The sequence below is a fragment of the Cricetulus griseus genome, chromosome 5, assembly GCF_003668045.3.
Source record: "Cricetulus griseus strain 17A/GY chromosome 5, alternate assembly CriGri-PICRH-1.0, whole genome shotgun sequence".
Lineage (NCBI taxonomy): Eukaryota > Metazoa > Chordata > Mammalia > Rodentia > Cricetidae > Cricetulus > Cricetulus griseus.
In genome coordinates this window covers 56,717,353-56,733,931 of record NC_048598.1, presented here as the reverse complement: position 1 = coordinate 56,733,931, position 16,579 = coordinate 56,717,353, and the positions used below count along the sequence as shown (strand labels likewise).

Below are 16,579 nucleotides of genomic sequence, written 5' to 3'. Positions count from 1 at the left end.
ACAGCTCTGCACAGCTGTTTTAGGTCCTTAGGTAAAGGTAAGTGGAGAAACCTGGGCTGCTCTGGATTTTTGTTTTGAGGCTACTTCCTAATTTATAAAGGAGGACAGATGTTATCTGATAGAATCAGGTACACTGAGATGAGGCAAATAGAGACCAGTGTATAGAAAGGGAACCAAACATACTGTCTAGGACAAGTAAATACAATGGCTTTCTCTTTTGTTTGTGCTTCCTCCTCCGAACCTGAAACCTTTGTTAGAAGGAAGTTCAGTCAAGATAACTGTATTTAAGAACAACCACCATGAGGAAAGACAGAGAGAGTGAGCCTTGGTTTGCGTTTAGGACAGTTTGATTTGAGTTTCCCTGCAGTCAGAGTTGGCAGGGTTAATGTGCACCAGCTGAGAAGCCCCACTGTTACCTTCTGGCAGCCCATATGCAGATGCTGCTGTATTAATTACCAAAGAAAACCGGATTAACTTAAAAGTCCTTTAGCTGTCTTCGAGGCAGCTGCTGCAGCTCAGGAGCAGGCTTCCTTCCTCCCTCCAGTGTCAGATGCAGCTTTTAATCTCTTCTTCAGAGCTTTCTAAGACTGCATTGTAGGTTCTAAGAGCCCATGGCTTGTTTAGTCACCTTTGATCTGTACTTAATAGTGAGTAGTTCAGGAGGAGCTAGCATAAGTAAATTCATATACAATCTAAAAATAAAAACAGCCAGGCATGGTCACACACACCTTTAGGAATCAGGCAGGTGGATCTCTGAGGCCAGCCTTATCTACTTAGTACCCAGGCTAACTAGGTCTATATAGACCCTATCTCAGAATAGCATTAATAACAACCAGATGATTTAAAATGAGAATTTAGAGCCAAAAACAGTATTAAAGATGGTCTAACTATGTCAGTTCATGGATGAGCAGAGTAAGTGTCAGAAAGGGCCATTAGACTGCCAGGATCAGAAAATCACCTCAGGGCTGTTCCCATTGCCAGCTGCGCTCCTTGTCACGAAGGTGTCCAGAAAAGGATCATCCTGTCTGCTTTTGGCTTCATTTCTCTTGTGCACTTATTCAAATCTTACAGACATGTTGAAGATCAGTGGAAAAGCTAAAGCCTCATGGGAGAAGTAGAGGGCTGGATAGTGATTTGTTGAAAAACAAGGGAGCAGTGCTGGTGATAAAGGCCTTCCTAGATCAGTTGGTTGCACATGGAATCCTGGCAGAGTGCCTGCAAACAGGAAGCAGAACTGGGCTCAACCTCAGCCCCCTTGCCATTGCACTAGTTTTGGCTGCTTTGACTGGAGCAGCTCGTTTCTGCAGACTATTTTTGTAGGAGAGATGGAACATGGGAAGGTGATGATTTGGGTCAGATGAATAATGGGGTGTGTCTGTGGTTTTGGCTGATGCAGCATGCTTTATTGGCTTTCCTGTTGCTGATACTTTGTGTCAGGGGTGGTATCCTGAAGAGACTCAGTGGGTTTTCTTTATTACCCACTCTGCTAGAGGGAGCAGCAGTGGCAGAACTTAGGGCTGTTGCTTTGTTTTACTTATAAAACTGCCTTTATGATAGTAAAGTCAAGGCTGTCAGTGCGAACAGTCGCTTAGGTAAGAGACTGGGAAGGGCTAGGAAAAGAGGAAATGGGGACATGTCGGAGAGTGAAGGCAGGCTAGCCGACATCTTCCTTTCAAATTCTGTGACTCTGTTTTCTTCACAGCTACTCCCTGTGTAACGATAGAGCATTTTAGGAATGATAGCTCCCTTGAAACTTCATCACAATACTGTGCTTTGAAGACGTAGTAGAGTCACTTCTGTAGACAGCTCTTCACATCCAATTAATTCTTACACAGAACAAATACATAATTTTCAAATGCTGTCAGCCATTGTGTTGGGTGCTGAGGATGCAGAAAAATAGTAAGGTTCTTCATGCTTTGACTCTTAGAAGCAGTTATTAATAGGAGAACTTCCACTTTGTATGGTCTATATAGTATATAGTGAACAAAGGGACACAGGACTCAGGACTTGCCCATTGCTCTTTGCTAAGTAGTCACACAGACCATTGTTTGTTCCTTCCTGGTTTAGAGTGTAGGCCAAGGTTAGACCAGTGAGCAGCCTGGTGTTGTCCACTCCTGTGCTTCTTAGACAGCTGGCACAGAAACAGGTACTCAGGAGATGTTCTCTAGGCTTTCAGAGGAACTGTCTCTTCCCCAGGAAAGTAGGTTTCCCGTTTCTAGTGTGCTAATATATGTGCTGAGGCCAGGATGCTGCACTCATAGCTGGACATGAAACAGAGGAGCATAATAAATACAGAGGGACTCTTGAACCTTTCTTGTGATGCTACTTGTGGAGGGTAAGGGAGCATAAGGCAGGTACATTCTGAAAAACTACCTTTTCAGTGAGTCAGGCCTCTTGCCTCATGAACAAAACAATACCACAAGTGGTTTGATATAATATATTGTTAGGTGACTAAGTCAAAGAGTATCTCAGTATTATCACTTTAAGCTTCAATTATGACGTGTGTGTTTGGCTCAAAGATTGGCTTTCCCAAATTTTAGATGGTGGCAGACCCCACTGCTGAAGCAGTTTGAGAGCCAGAGAATTCTTCCTTGAGCATTTCCAGAAACCAGTTCCATACTCTTTTCCAAACAGGCTTAAAAGCCTTTGGGTCTGGACAACTCTTCTGAAATCTGTTTGAGGAAGTGAGCTCTTTAGGTTAATGGTGGTATCCTCAAAGAAGATTATTTTTGAGATTACATCTCTTAGATTTGCCTAGATTTTATCCTGCTGGGCAGTGTTGTCCCTTTGTCTTACTCATGGTCTTGTCAGCCATTAACAGAAAGACTATGAGTTGATTAGGGAATATAGATCTTGATTAAGCATCCCGTATCTCAAGAAAACTTGGCAGCTGGGTGCTGTCATTGGCTGTCAGGGTGATGAACTGGAAAATGCTTTTGAGCTCATGTCATCTTGCAGAGGTTTTTACTGCCTCCCACCATGTGTGTATCTATCAGCATTGAGGCATAAAATAAGTTTAAATGAGGAGCATAAGCTAAAACAGCATTGGGTAGGAATTTAAAGGGGCTGTGCATTCAAGTATTTCACTTTCTGCCAGAGGAAGTTTTTTTTGGGGGACTCTGTGTAGCTTTGCAGGTTGTTCTGGAACTCTCTCTGTAGACCAGACTGGCTTCCAGCAGAGGAAGGTTTTAATTTGATACAGATAGTTTCTACTTGGACTCAGACCATAGTTATTGCCATCTAATGATCTTGTGTTTGTGATGGAATCCTTGTAAGCTGTCCCTCCACTGTACAAAGGAGGAGGGACTGTCAGTTCACTGTCACCTTCTGTTTCTGTGATTAGCTAGCCAGATGGACATTTGACATTGGAAGGACATTTTCTGACTTGTGCATTTTCCGGTACCTCTTTTAACCAGAAGTTTCCTGGAAATTTCCCTCTAGGACTGTGCCTTTCTAGTGGAGTCTCTGGAAGTCACTCTCTACTCCCCTCTCTTACCTACTTCTTTTTGCTCCACTCTCCTCATTCCCCAACCAGGCCAGCTGAGCTGCATTTCCTTCCCACCTAAGGAAGAGAAGTATCTCCAGCAGGTTGTGGACTGCCTTCCCTGTATATTGATCCTCGGCCAGGACTGTAACGCCAAGTGCCAGCTGTTGAACCTGCTTTTGGGGGTGCAGGTGCTTCCCACCATCAAGCTGGACAGTGATGAGAGCTGTAAGCTCCGGCGCCTCCGCTTCACCTACGGGACTCAGACTCGGGTCAGTCTGGCACTCCCCGGTCAGTATGAACTAGTACACACGCTGGCTGCACACCAGAACAACTGGGAGACCATCCCTGAGGAGGACTTGGAGGTTCAAGAAGACAGCGAGGATGCAGCTCATGTTTTAGCTGAGCTGGAGGTGACAATGCATCACGCCCTCCTACAGGTACCAGCCTTAAACGTATGTCCACACCAGAGTCTTTTCTGACTTTTTAGGAAAGAAGTCTGGTGCTATGTATTCTAAAGGGAAAGTAGAATAAGAGGAATGTGGTCCATGAGGCTGACTGGGCAGGCGGTAGCAGTTTTATGCCTGCCTCTGTTCATCATACTGCAGGTCCTGGAGAATGTTTGTCTCTGTCAGACAGGTAGGGATATGTGATTATTGCATCTTGACAGGATCTTACCGAGTAGTTATCAAAGTTAGAAAGCCTTTTTGTTTCTAGTACTGTTTTAGCCATCTCTTTCTAAAGGGACAGTGATATGATGAATAATTAATACTCTTGGTAGAACTAAGACCATGTGAAAAATTGTATTGCTGTTTCTCAGCCATAGCTGTTAATTTACTGAGTGGGGCAGTTCCTGTCCCCAACCTTATAAGGAACCCAGGTCTGATTCAATATAAGGGAGCAAAGCATTCCTATCATTTGGAGAATACCTTGGCTTTTTTTATGTAAACTCTCAAAGAAAGCATAGGTGCTGTGGCATAGGCAACACTATGCTATTGTGTTGCCTCTCCATCATTCCTGTCTCCACACAAGAAGGGCTCCTCTCTTTTTCTGGCCTTTAGTAGATAGTTAGGACTAGGCCATGGCTAGACAGAAATGGGCATTGGTGAAGGATGTGATGGTTGGGGTCAGGTCAGGTAGGATTAAAAGAGCACAATAGTGTTCAAAATCTGGGGTTCATCACCTTGTGTGGCTGTGCTAGACAGGATGGGCCAGTTTGGCCAACTTGGGAGAGTGCTTCTGTCCTTGTTAGTACCTCTCTATCTGCCTCTCTTCTAAGATACTTGGTCTCTCAGCCAGTAACTGTGGCCTATCACAGAGACAATCTTCTCATTTCCTTCTACATGTTTCTTTTATCTTTATGTGCTGGAGTGGGATATGTAATAATCTGCATTTTCTCTCAGCTCAATTTAGTAGTGGGCTTCCTGTTCGCAGACACTTTTACTACTGAGCTATGTACAAGCCCTATTTGATTTAAATTTCTAGGGTTTAATTTGTTTTTATTTATTAATTTGTGTGTGTGTGTGTGTGTGTGTGTGTGTGTGTGGTGCTCATCAAACATGCTACACACACACACACACACACACACACACACACACACACACACCAAGATTATAATTGAGGAGGGTACTGGGATTACAATACTAGAATAGCCTTTTCTTGGCACAATTAAAATGAAGGTTCTCACTCTTCCTGAGAAATTCTCTAGTTTCTCCTGCCCTTTCCTGTGGCTGATGAGATTTCCTTTATGCAGTTTCTCCAGATTTGCTTTCTTCTCCAGTGCTCTGATGTGGGGCTGGGAGCAGACTCCAGGGACTCTAAGCTTAGCTTCCTGTCATGCTGGGGGCTTTGTGGCCTCTGTGGGTTTGGCTGCCACTCTCTCACCACATGCTTTCATCTGTGGAGTAATCAAGGATGCTGAGCTCACTGCTGGGAGCAGGGCACAGCTACCTGGAGAATGCTCATGCCTGTGAAAAAGATATTTTGTTCAGCTCCAGTTATATTTAGAATTAATGAGTTCATGCTTCTATTTGATTTGGAGAGGGGGTGGTAAATAAAGGAAACATTTAGCTAAAGGAAACAAAAATTGAATTAGGGGAAATGGATGTTCCTTTGAGCTGTCAAACTATCAAGGCAGAATTCCCCCCTGCCCTCTTATACAATGGTCATTTTTCTAATATGTTAAAGTCCTCATAACCTTGTCATTTTCATAATATTCCAAGAGACCAACTTATATGATCTCACACTGCATGGTACTTCCAACTTGTTGTCTGGATCCCCTGAGATTGCTGGTTTACACTTTAGTAAGAGGAACAAGGTTAAACCATTAGTATTTGAGACCTTATCTAGTATTCAAATGTGGCTTTTTTCCCCAGTTGGCAGTGCATTTCATAATTCCTCATACACAGTATTTTATATGCAGAAACACTTTCCCTTCCCAACCCCTACTCACTTTCTAGCATCTGCATCTACCTACCTCCTTTAAAAATCTCCTTATAGGGCTAATGCAACAGTTGTCTCCCTCACACTTGCACAGTCTGATGGTAGTAGGGTGTGTGTGTGTGTGTGTGTGTGTGTGTGTGTGTGTGTGTGTGTGTCTTTTGTGAAGATTCAATTTGCTCAACCTGAGAGGATTCCCTCAGCCTCAGCAGTGCTTCCTTTACTGTGGCTGTTACATAATTTCAGTTGCTTTGAGCTTGTTGTTCTTCCTCTTTTTCTCCTCCCCCCTCCTCCCTGTCTTTTAACCCTCCTCCTCGTTCTCTTCCCCTCCCCATCATCATCATCATCATCATCATCATCATCATCATCATCATAAGTGTTATTTATTTTGCACAAGCTGGCCTCGAACTTAAAATTCTTCTGCCGTAGCCTACCACATGCTGGGATTTTAAATATGAGCTACCACAGCTAGCTGTGTCATTCTGCCCTGTTCAATAGCCTGTTTATCCCAACAGGTACTCCCTGGCCCTTTGGGAAATGTGTCTGTTACCTCACTAGCCTGCCACACAGCTGGCATGGTGGTGTGGTTATTGCTTATATGATGGCTGGTGAGATACTTCAGGGAACAGATGAAGACTAATATTTCCAGACATGGTCTTATTTACCTTGCAAATATTTGTAACTAACCAGTTACAGTGATAATTTTTTCTCTTTCTAACCTTCAACTACTAGCTATCAGTAGGAATAACCTGTTTTTTAATACATATACTGATTTTTAATTATATTTTAGCAGTTAATGCTTTAAAAATCCAGTCACCACAAAGCATCATGAGATAACAAAAAATTTATACAAAAATTTAACCCTGAAATTTCCTAAGATTGTTGCTAGGAAACTAGCTTCTCTCACGTTCTGGCTAGTTATTGGCATTTATTCTGGTGCCTAATAAACATTGTATATTACCATGACCAAAAGCAAGGTAGGGAAGAAAGGGTTTATTTGGCTTATTTGGCTGGTGGTCCTGGGTTCTATAAGAAAGCAGGTTGAGCAAGACAGGGAAGCAAGCCAGTAAGCAGCGTCCCTCCTTGGCATCTGCATCAGCTCCTGGCTCCAGGTCCCTGCCCTACTTGAGTTCCTGTCCTGATTCTCTTCAATGATGAACAGTGATGTGGAAGAGTAAGCCAAATAAACCCTTCCCACCTTGCTTTTGGTCATTGTGCTTCATCACAGCAATAGGACCCCTAAGATAGTAGAGTACCTGTCTAGCATGAGTACAGCTCTGGGTTCCACCCCAGCACAGGATACATGAGGCCTCGTGATTCACATCTGTATTCTAGCACTCGGGAGGCAGAGGCAGGAGGATCCAAAGTTCAGGGCCATCTTTAGCTACACAGAGAGTTTGAGGCTATTGAGATGCATGAAATCCTGCCTGAAAACAATCCTGGGCCAGGCGTGGTGGCACACTCATTTACTCCCAGCTCCTGGGAGGCAGAGGCAGGTGGATCTCTGTGAAGCCAGCCTGTCTATATATGAGTTCCAGGACATCTATGGCTATGTAGAGAGACCCTGTCTCAAAAAACTGAAAAAAGAAAAAAATCCTAAGATTTTTATTTGTGCCATAGTAGCTTTGCTGTCTCTTAAAACAACTCCTGATACGATGCTGTCTTTTCTCAGTTCACTATTTATTTGCCTTTGGCCTTCCAAGCTAGCTCTTGGAGGTTACCTGATAGTTTAAAGTCTTAATCATCTTCTTTTATCTTCTCCCTTTGCTACCACTATCCTGCACAATACTGTTTTTTCCCCTTTCAAAACCTGTTATGTCTCCCTCTGAGGAAAGGCTAGTGTGGGGAGGGAGTCTACTCAGTCTCAAGAAACTGAAAGAACTGTCAGTAGGCAGGAACTTGTTAAGGTTCTTGAATATTTTCTCTGGTTTCTTTTGAGATACCTCAGCCATTCTTAAGAGGATGCTCTCTTGTTTCATGTGGGGTCTGTACTTTGCAGTGGGTGAATTTTGGAGCATAGAGTGAGAGAGAAGATTCTTCAGACTCCTGCTAGCATGTCATGCCTTTTCTTTCAGAACTTCCCTGACATCAGAGCATACAGTTCCTGATACATAGTAGGCCAATAGGCACTGATTAAACATGGCCTTTGTGGCTAGGTGGATATGGAACTGGATTTGTCACTGAGTTCTGTGACTGTGTAAGATGGGCCTAGTTATCCCTTTCTTTTGGGATTGATATGAAGCTAAAATGAGACAAAATGTACAAAGAAGCCAGCTCCTCCTTCCATTTGGATGAGTAAACCAGTGTTCTTAAGAAGAGTTCCTGGGCTGGAGAGTGTGCTTGCAGGACCTGAATTCAGTTCCCAGCGCCATCAAGTGGAGCCATTCACAACTGCCTGTAACTCTGGCTGCAGGGGATCTAACACCCTCTTCTGGCCTTTGCAGGCACTGCTCTCTCTCTCTCTCTCTCTCTCTCTCTCTCTCTCTCTCTCTCTCTCTCTCTCTCACACACACACACACACACACTCACACACAATTTAAATTTTTTAATTTTGAAAAGAACAAAGTTCCTATTTTCTCAGTCATTTGTCTCTCCCCTAATAATCAGCCAAATACAGACTTTTCCTTTTCTTTCAAACTGAAGTCCTCATGCCAGCTAACTTTTTGTTATCTAACCTTACTAGAAATAAAATTCTTCATAATTCAGTATGATTTGCTTTTACAGTAAAATGAAAGGAGAAAGCGGTTTAAGAAGGTACAGTACAGAAGTGTATGAAAGCTTAATTCAGATCTTTCTTTTCCATCCATTTTTTTCTATGCCTGTGAACCTCATCAGTGGCTGAATAAAGTTTCAGATTCCTATTGAGATGCTCTGTCCATTCTCTGTGCTTCTGAGACAAAGCTCTGGGATGGCCTCACATTAACCCCAGTTTCTTAGGAGGTATCTCATGGCCTAGAAACCCATTTACTTAAGCTTCCCCTTGGAGAGTATCTGTACTAACCAGAGTCAATATATTTTCTACAATAGGACAAGAGTAGAGCAGTATTTTCTTTAATATGTAATTAATATTTAAGAGTGAGGAGCCCGTAAGATAGTTCAGTGGGTACAAGTGTTGGGTGAGCAAGCCTGAAGACCTGAGTTTGCTTCCCAGAACCCATGGTAGATAAAAGGAACTGATTGATTCTAGTTGTCCTTTGACCTCTTCATATGTGCCTGTACTCTTTCATACACACGATACACACCATACTAATTATAAATAAGGCTAAGGGTTTGTTTGTTTGTTTGTTTGTTTTTCAAGACAGGGTTTCTCTGTAGCTTTGGAGGCTGTCCTGGAACTCACTCTGTAGACCAGGCTGGCCTTGAACTCACAGAGATTTGCCTGCCTCTGCCTCCTGAGTGCTGGGATTAAAGGCATGTGACACCAATGCCTGGCATAAAGCTAAGTTTTAAGAAAGTAGAGGTGAATTCAGAGTCAATCCTGTAAAACAGTAAATAGGAAAACTTTTCAAGTGCCGATGAAAGGGGCCTCAGCGGAAAACCATAGGCAGAGATGGGTAGGGCTCTCTTAGTGGCAGAGAGACCTCAAAGACCTGCCCTGTGGAGGACAGCAGAGAATGTGAATCTCTCTAGCCCTTCCCAAGCCTCTGAATAAAGTGTTTTGCCTCAAAAAAAAAAAAAAAAAAGGTGTGTAGGGCAAAAGCTGCACTATGTAAGCCACTCTGCAAGAGCAGGGCTATTACTAGATTAGTGTATGATGCTGTTCATGTGGGCTTATCAACCTGAGGCTTTGCATGTGGAGAAAGCCAAGACACTTGCCAGTTCCCAACGTCAGTCTGAATACACAGCTGTTTAAGTCACAGTTAGAATAATCTCCTGTCTTACTTAGGGCTCTATTGCTGTGGTAAACACCATGACCAAAAGGGTTTATTTCAGCTTACAGCTCTCAGGTCACACTCGATCACTGAGGGAGATCAGAGCAGAAACTCAAGGCAGGAACATGGAGGTAGGAACTGAATCGGAGGCCATGGAGGGGTGCTGCTTACTTGCTTGCTCCTCATGACTTTCTCTGATTGCTTTCTTATAGAACCCATGCCAACTGCCCAGGAGTGGCACCACCCACAATGGGTTGGGCCCCCTCACATCAATCACTAATTATGAAAATGCCCCACCGGCTTGTTTCTTCTCACATAACTCTAACGTGTCAGGTTGACAAAAACAAAACAAGAAACAAAAACCACCATCCAGGACATCATCCTTTATGTAACTGAGCTTTAGCAGTGTACTGTGTGCTACACGGTCCCTACCAATACAAGCAATATTCTTAGGAAGCAGTCAGGTTCTTCAGTGATTGAGCGATGGACACTTGGCATTTGCCACTTCATACGGAAAACAAAACCAAAGAGCTGCCAGGTGTTGGTGGCACACACCTTTAATCCCAGCACTCGGGAGGCAGAGGCAGGCAGGTCTTTGTGAGTTCAAGGCCAGCCTGGTCTACAGAGCCAGTTCTAGGACAAGCTCCAAAGCAATACAGAGAAACCCTGTCTCAGAAAAAAACAAAAACAAAAAGCCCAAAAGACAAAAAATAAAAACAAAACAAACAGATAAACAAAACCAAAGAGCTGTTATTCTGGTGGTCTGAGAGTAGCAAGCACTTTCTCTTATGTTCTCTTTCTTTAAAAAAAAAACCCTTTTAAAAAAATTCTTCTCTTATACAATACATCCTGACTACAGCCTCCCTTCTCTCCACTCCTCCCCTTCTTTTACATTTTCTTAATCTTACCAGAAGAATTGATGGTTAACAGAAACCTTTGTGGAGTCCATGAATTTGGGCAGAATTATTCTCCAAGAGAACTCTCTTATTGTGATTCAAATGGAAATCAAGGAATTCCATCATGATTCCCTGAGCAAAATGCTTACTTATTACTTCAAACAGCAGTGTCAGATAAAAAGTGTGATGTGACCTGAAAGGTGGAAAAACAGTGTGATGTGACCTGAAAGGTGGAAGAGTTTATATGATGATCACATGCCATTTTGAGGAAGTAATAAGAGCAGTGTTTCTTCATCAGTTAATCCACAGTTACTTATTGTGTGCTGTCTAAGTTACAGGCACTGTCCTGGGTGGTAGGAAGGTATATATCCTTCATGAAATAGGCAGTTGAGGCCAGACTTCTATCTCAAGTGGCTATGATGGACTGAGGACAGCTCTGGTTTATCCACTCAGTATTATTTTCTACTCTATGCCTCCATTACTGGCTTCCCTTTGTTTATACCCATAAAATATGAGTCATCCCCTAGACATAGTCTTATTACAGAATCACAAATCACACTGCAGTCTGGGTTGTATTGACTGCTGCTTGAGTGTCAGCCTGCACTGACCTGAGACCAGCTGCACAGTGAACTGACGGGGGATGGGAGAAGAGAGCACCGTTTTTGTTTTCTGTCCAGTTTGTTTAGTGCAACATGTATTTACAAATAGCCAGGCATAGTAGTTCTTCCAGCACAGAGGAGGTTGAAACAGGAAGGTTAAAAAGTTTGAGTCTACTTTGTGCTACATAGTGAGTTTAAGGCCTCCATGGGGTATATGGAGATCCTGTCTCAGAACAAAAACAGAACCCTTAAAACAAAAAAGAACACCACAAAACAGCAACACAGAGGTTTAGGAGTATACAGCTATTATCAAAAGTGCCAATATATGGTTACAAAGCCCTTAATCTGCCAGGTGTGGTGGCACATGCCTGTAATACCAGCACTTTAGATGTGAGGTAGGAGGATTGACACAAGTTTGAGGCCAAGGTCCCCAGGCTAGCCAGGGCTATACAGCAAGTCATGAAAATGAGCTCAGGAAATGTATTGTTCACCAGCTTTTAGAAAGTACTTCCCCAAGGTTTCTGGCTAGCTCTCCAGCACATGTAAGTCAGGGCAGCAGCAGGTGTTGTTTTGAACAGCAATGAAGTGTCAAGTTTTCCAACCAGAACCCATTCCCTGCAATTTGAGGTACAGACACTGCCAAAAAAAAAAAAAAAAAATCCCTTAACCTTAATCAATGAATTTGTATCTATGAGTAAATGAAGTCAACAGTTCTTTCTGATCTCTCTCTCCCCTCCCTCCATCCCTCCCTCTCTCCTTTTCAAGACAGACGGTCTCTGTGTATTCGTGGCTGTGCTTGGTCTACAACCAACCTGGCCTCAAACTCACAGAGATCCACCTGCCTCTGCTTTCTGAGTGCTGGGATTAAAGTTGTGCGCCACCACTGGGCTCTTTCTGTTCTCTTAAAAGGTGGGTGTTGGTCTTATGTATGGACTTGGCCGTTTTGGCGGATGGTTTTCTTATGCACAAAGTGGTCCTTTGAGGAAAACCTGAAATTTTAGTTTTTAAAATTTAACCAAATAAAATTATTCTGAAAAAATTAATTTGTTGAAATATATCTTTTATTTATTCTTTGACAATTTCATAGTGTAAACAATGTATCTTCATCATTTCTATTGTTAACTCTTCCTCTCGATTCCTAGGCACCTAACATGTCCCCATCTCCACTTCATGTGTCCACCCCCACCCCTACCTTTTTGTAATGAATTTAGTCCAATTAGTGTTGCCTGTTGGAATGCTGACTGGTCCTGTTGATCTTGTGCAGGTAACTAAAGTTTCAGTGAGTTCATGAGTATACTGGCCATGTCTTCTAGAAGATGTCAGTTCTCAGCACTCCTTCCTACACTCTGGCCCTTATATTCTTTATACCTTCTTTTCCACAATGTTCCCTAAGCCTTAATGCATGTGAGGGTTTATATAGGTATCCTATGTAGGGCCCAGTCACATAATCTCAGCATTTTGACCAGTTATGAGTTGCTTAGTTAATTGCTGACTACTATAGAGAGGAGCTTGTTTGGCTGAGTCTGAGGTCATCAGTTTGACAACATGGTCAGTTAGCAAGGCAGCAGTGGGTGTTTCCCTCCTATGACCTATGACCTCCCAGCCTTGGGCTTTTGATCAAGTTTACAGTACTAGCTATGAATTCCCTCAAGTGAAAATTTTCTAAATAATACTTTGATTTTGAATGTTTTGCTTTCTTCCTATAATAAATTCGATTATATCTTTCTACAGTATATCCAGGGGACTGAAGTATAGCTCAGTTGGTAGAGTGCTTGCCTACCACATAGACAGCTCTGGGTTCAGCCTTCAGCACTTCATAAGGAAAGCATGGTAACGCATGACTGTAATGTAGTATTTAGGGGTAGAGGCAGGATCAGAAAAAGGTCCTTCTAGACAGCACAGCAAGTTTGAGACCAATCTGGGATACACGAGACCCTGTCTCAATGGGGGAGGTGTTATATACTTAGAGGAACTGTAGTTAAAAAGAAAAAAAACTATATAATTTATCTAGTGTATGAGCCAGAGAGATGGTGCAGTGGGTGAAGGTAATCCTAAATTCATTCTGAAGCCCACCAACAAGCCTGATGTGCCAGCAAGCATGTGTAATCCCAGCATTCCTACAGTGAGATGGGCAGCAGCCACAGGAGAAGTGAGTGGACCAGTTAGCCTGGAGTGTGAAACACAGCAGCAGAAACTAGAGATCTTGCTTCACAATATTGAGGAAGGAACCAACTCCTGAAAGATCTTCTGGCCCCATCATACAAACACCATGCTCCCCCATCTTTCTCTTTCTCCCTCTGGTCCTTAGGACTCTTGTTAGTCTTCTTCTCACCATTAATGTAACTTTGCTTCTGGTATTTATGCAATTGTGTATTCCAGTCTAAACCTTGAAATTTGTTACGTGCCAGCTTCCCCGAAGTGACTGCTCACATTCCAGCATGTGTAAGTCAGGGTAGTAAAAAGGGTTGTTTTGGACATTAAGAGGACATCAAGAGCCAGGCATGTTTTCCAACTAGAAAACACTCTCTACAATTTGAGGCAGAAATGAAACAGCAGATTCCTCTTGACCTGGGTTTGGGTAAGGAGTGGATAGATTTATGTAGTTTGCTCAAATTACAAATGAGGAGATGCTAAAAGGCTCTTAGATTTCTTGGAGTTCAAGAGACTAAAGTATCATGTGACTTACCTGAGAATAAAGTTTAAGGGTTTGTTTGTTTGTTTGTTTGTTCTGTTGGTTGTTTTTTGGGGTGTGGGTGTGGGTGTTCTGAGACAGGGCTTCTTTGTATGACCCTGGTTGTTTTGGAACTCACTCTGTAGACCAGGCTGGATCTTTCATTGAACTTGAAGTTCACTGACCCAGGGGACTCTTGTGGCCATTCCTGGGATTGGAACTTAGGTCTTCATGCTTGTTCAGCAAGTACTCTTACTCAGTGAGCCACCTCCCCAACCCCCAAGGGGCCATGTTCTTAACGGTATAACCACTAAGTAACTTGACTGAGCCTTTGAGATATCTGTGGAGTCTTGGAATAGGATAGAAATGTATGGTGACCTTGACTATCAGTTTGCAGAATGATCTCTTTGTTTGACAACTGATTATATTATGGATTTACTTGTGCTAGACATTGGCATTCTAATAGAAAGTAAATGTGGCCTCTGCCTTCAAAGGATTTATAGGCTCACAGGGAACAGAATCTCTTCCTGTTTCTTCCTTTCTCTCCCCCTTCTATTTTTTCCTCTCCTCTTCTTCCCTCTCTTCTCTTCATTTCTTTTTTCTTTCTCTTCCCCCTTCCTTTTGAGATAGGGTTTCCCTAGGTTCTAGCCCAGGTTGGCCTCAAACTCACTGTGTGTACCGGGTGCTATGTACCACCACACCTGTCTGAACAAGATGGGTTTTACATGAGTAAACTATGAATGTGTTGAATGTGGATAAGGAGAAATAGAGTGCCAGGGTCCCTGTAACACGAAAGACTGTAAGGTCTGACATGCTTTACGCACTGACAGTTAAAGACTGCTGGGGTGAGCCAGGCTGGCAGGTGGGGATGGACATGTGAGAGGAAGGCAAGAGGAAGACTATAGGATTGCTTCCTGTCTGGTAGTTGCCCTAAGAATTCATCTCATTTTCATGGGAAATCAGTAGGAATTTGCAAGTATCAGAGAAAGGCAGGGACTAACTACTCTTTTCATCTGAAATTGCTGAAGGGGCTGCCATCTTTATGTAGATGAATGATTGCCTTTGTAGGTCACAGAAGGGAATATTTGGAACCAAGGTAGGAGATTGGCAAATGACTGGGATACACTGAAGTCCATTTGCTCCATTATTCGTCTGGAGTTTGGTCTTAGTGTAGATGAGACTTAAGGGAGTCAAGGATTGGTTCCAACCCTGAAGTGCTGATCTGACCCCTTCTTCTTCTAGGAAGTGGATATTGTGGTGGCTCCATGCCACAGCCACCGGCCTGCGGTAGATGTTCTGGGTGACTTGGCAAATGACTCCTTGCCTGTGATAACCTATGCACTTCACAAAGATGAGCTCTCTGAGAGGGATGAGCAAGAGCTTCAGGAAATCAGAAAGTATTTCTCCTTTCCCGTGTTCTTTTTCAAAGCACCCAAGCTGGAGATAATGGACTCCTCTGGTGGGAGAGCAGAGAGTGAAAGATCGCCACTGTATCGACAGCTAATGGACCTGGGCTATCTGAGCAGCAATCACAGGAACTGTGTAGCCCCTGACCAGGACAGCAGAGCTCAGAGCATGTTGGTGGAGCAAAGTGAGAAGCTGAGACATTTGAGTACATTTTCTCACCAGCTGCTACAGACCCGCCTAGTGGATGCAGCCAAGGCCCTGAACATGGTACACTGCCACTGCCTTGACATCTTTATTAACCAGGCTTTTGATATGCAGCGGGACCTGCAGATCACTCCCAAACGTCTAGAATATACTAGAAAAAAGGAGAATGAATTGTATGAATCATTGATGAATATTGCCAACCGAAAGCAGGAGGAAATGAAGGATATGATTGTTGAGACACTTAACACCATGAAAGAGGAACTTCTGGATGATGCTGCCAACATGGAGTTTAAAGGTAGGTTCTAGAACTTAGTGGGGTGTTGGGACTGCAGAGGCCTGTGATTCTTTGGGCTAGAAGCTGCCCTGATTCTTAAGGTTCAGCAGGAGGTCACCTGTCGTATTTAGGGTTTCTATTGCTGTGAAGAGACACCATGACCACAGCAACTCTTATAAGGAAAACATTTAATTGGAGCTGGTTTACTGTTTCAGAGGTTTAGTCCATTATCATCATGGTGGGACACAGTGGTGTCACGCAGGCAGACATGGTGTTGGAGGAGGAGCTGAGAATTCTACATCTTGATCTGCAGGCAGTGTCCTCACTGGGTGTAGCTTGAGCATAGCAGACCTCAAAGCTTGGGCTCCAACAGTGACACACTTCCTCCAAGGTCACACCTACTCCAACAAGGTCACACCTCCTATAGTGCCACTCCCAAAGAGCTTATGGGGACCAATTGCATTCAAACTACCACAGCATCTTAATCATTTAGATGAGGTAGCCTCTTTTGCTTTCATGGACTTAAGATTCACTTTCATTCTTTCCCAAGCCATGAGCTTAGCTCTTCATAAGTTCATCCTTAGCACTCTCCAATCTCCACCTTCTGTCTGCATCCCTGTATTCCTGGGAAGAGCTGCTTGAAGAATTTACTATGTTGTACTTTCACCTTTGCTTTGTCAGCATGGCCCAACTCCTTCACTGTGTTGCTTTTTGTCCCATGGTCTATTTTATC

The 16,579-nt window shown here is 43.2% G+C and overlaps 1 protein-coding gene across 3 annotated transcripts in view; it reads left to right on the top strand.

Annotated features, from left to right (window-relative positions):
* The window catches only part of Dstyk (dual serine/threonine and tyrosine protein kinase), a 44,437-nt gene that overhangs the window by 11,426 nt on the left and 16,432 nt on the right, over nucleotides 1–16,579 (top strand). For 2 of the 3 annotated variants that reach the window (XM_035445591.1, XM_027417630.2), the window contains exons 2-3: nucleotides 3,536–3,939; nucleotides 15,204–15,867. In XM_035445591.1, coding sequence (XP_035301482.1) covers nucleotides 3,536–3,939; nucleotides 15,204–15,867 — 1,068 coding nt within the window. The remainder of the gene's footprint in view (nucleotides 1–3,535; nucleotides 3,940–15,203; nucleotides 15,868–16,579) is intronic. The other variant, XM_027417631.2, reaches the window with a different exon arrangement.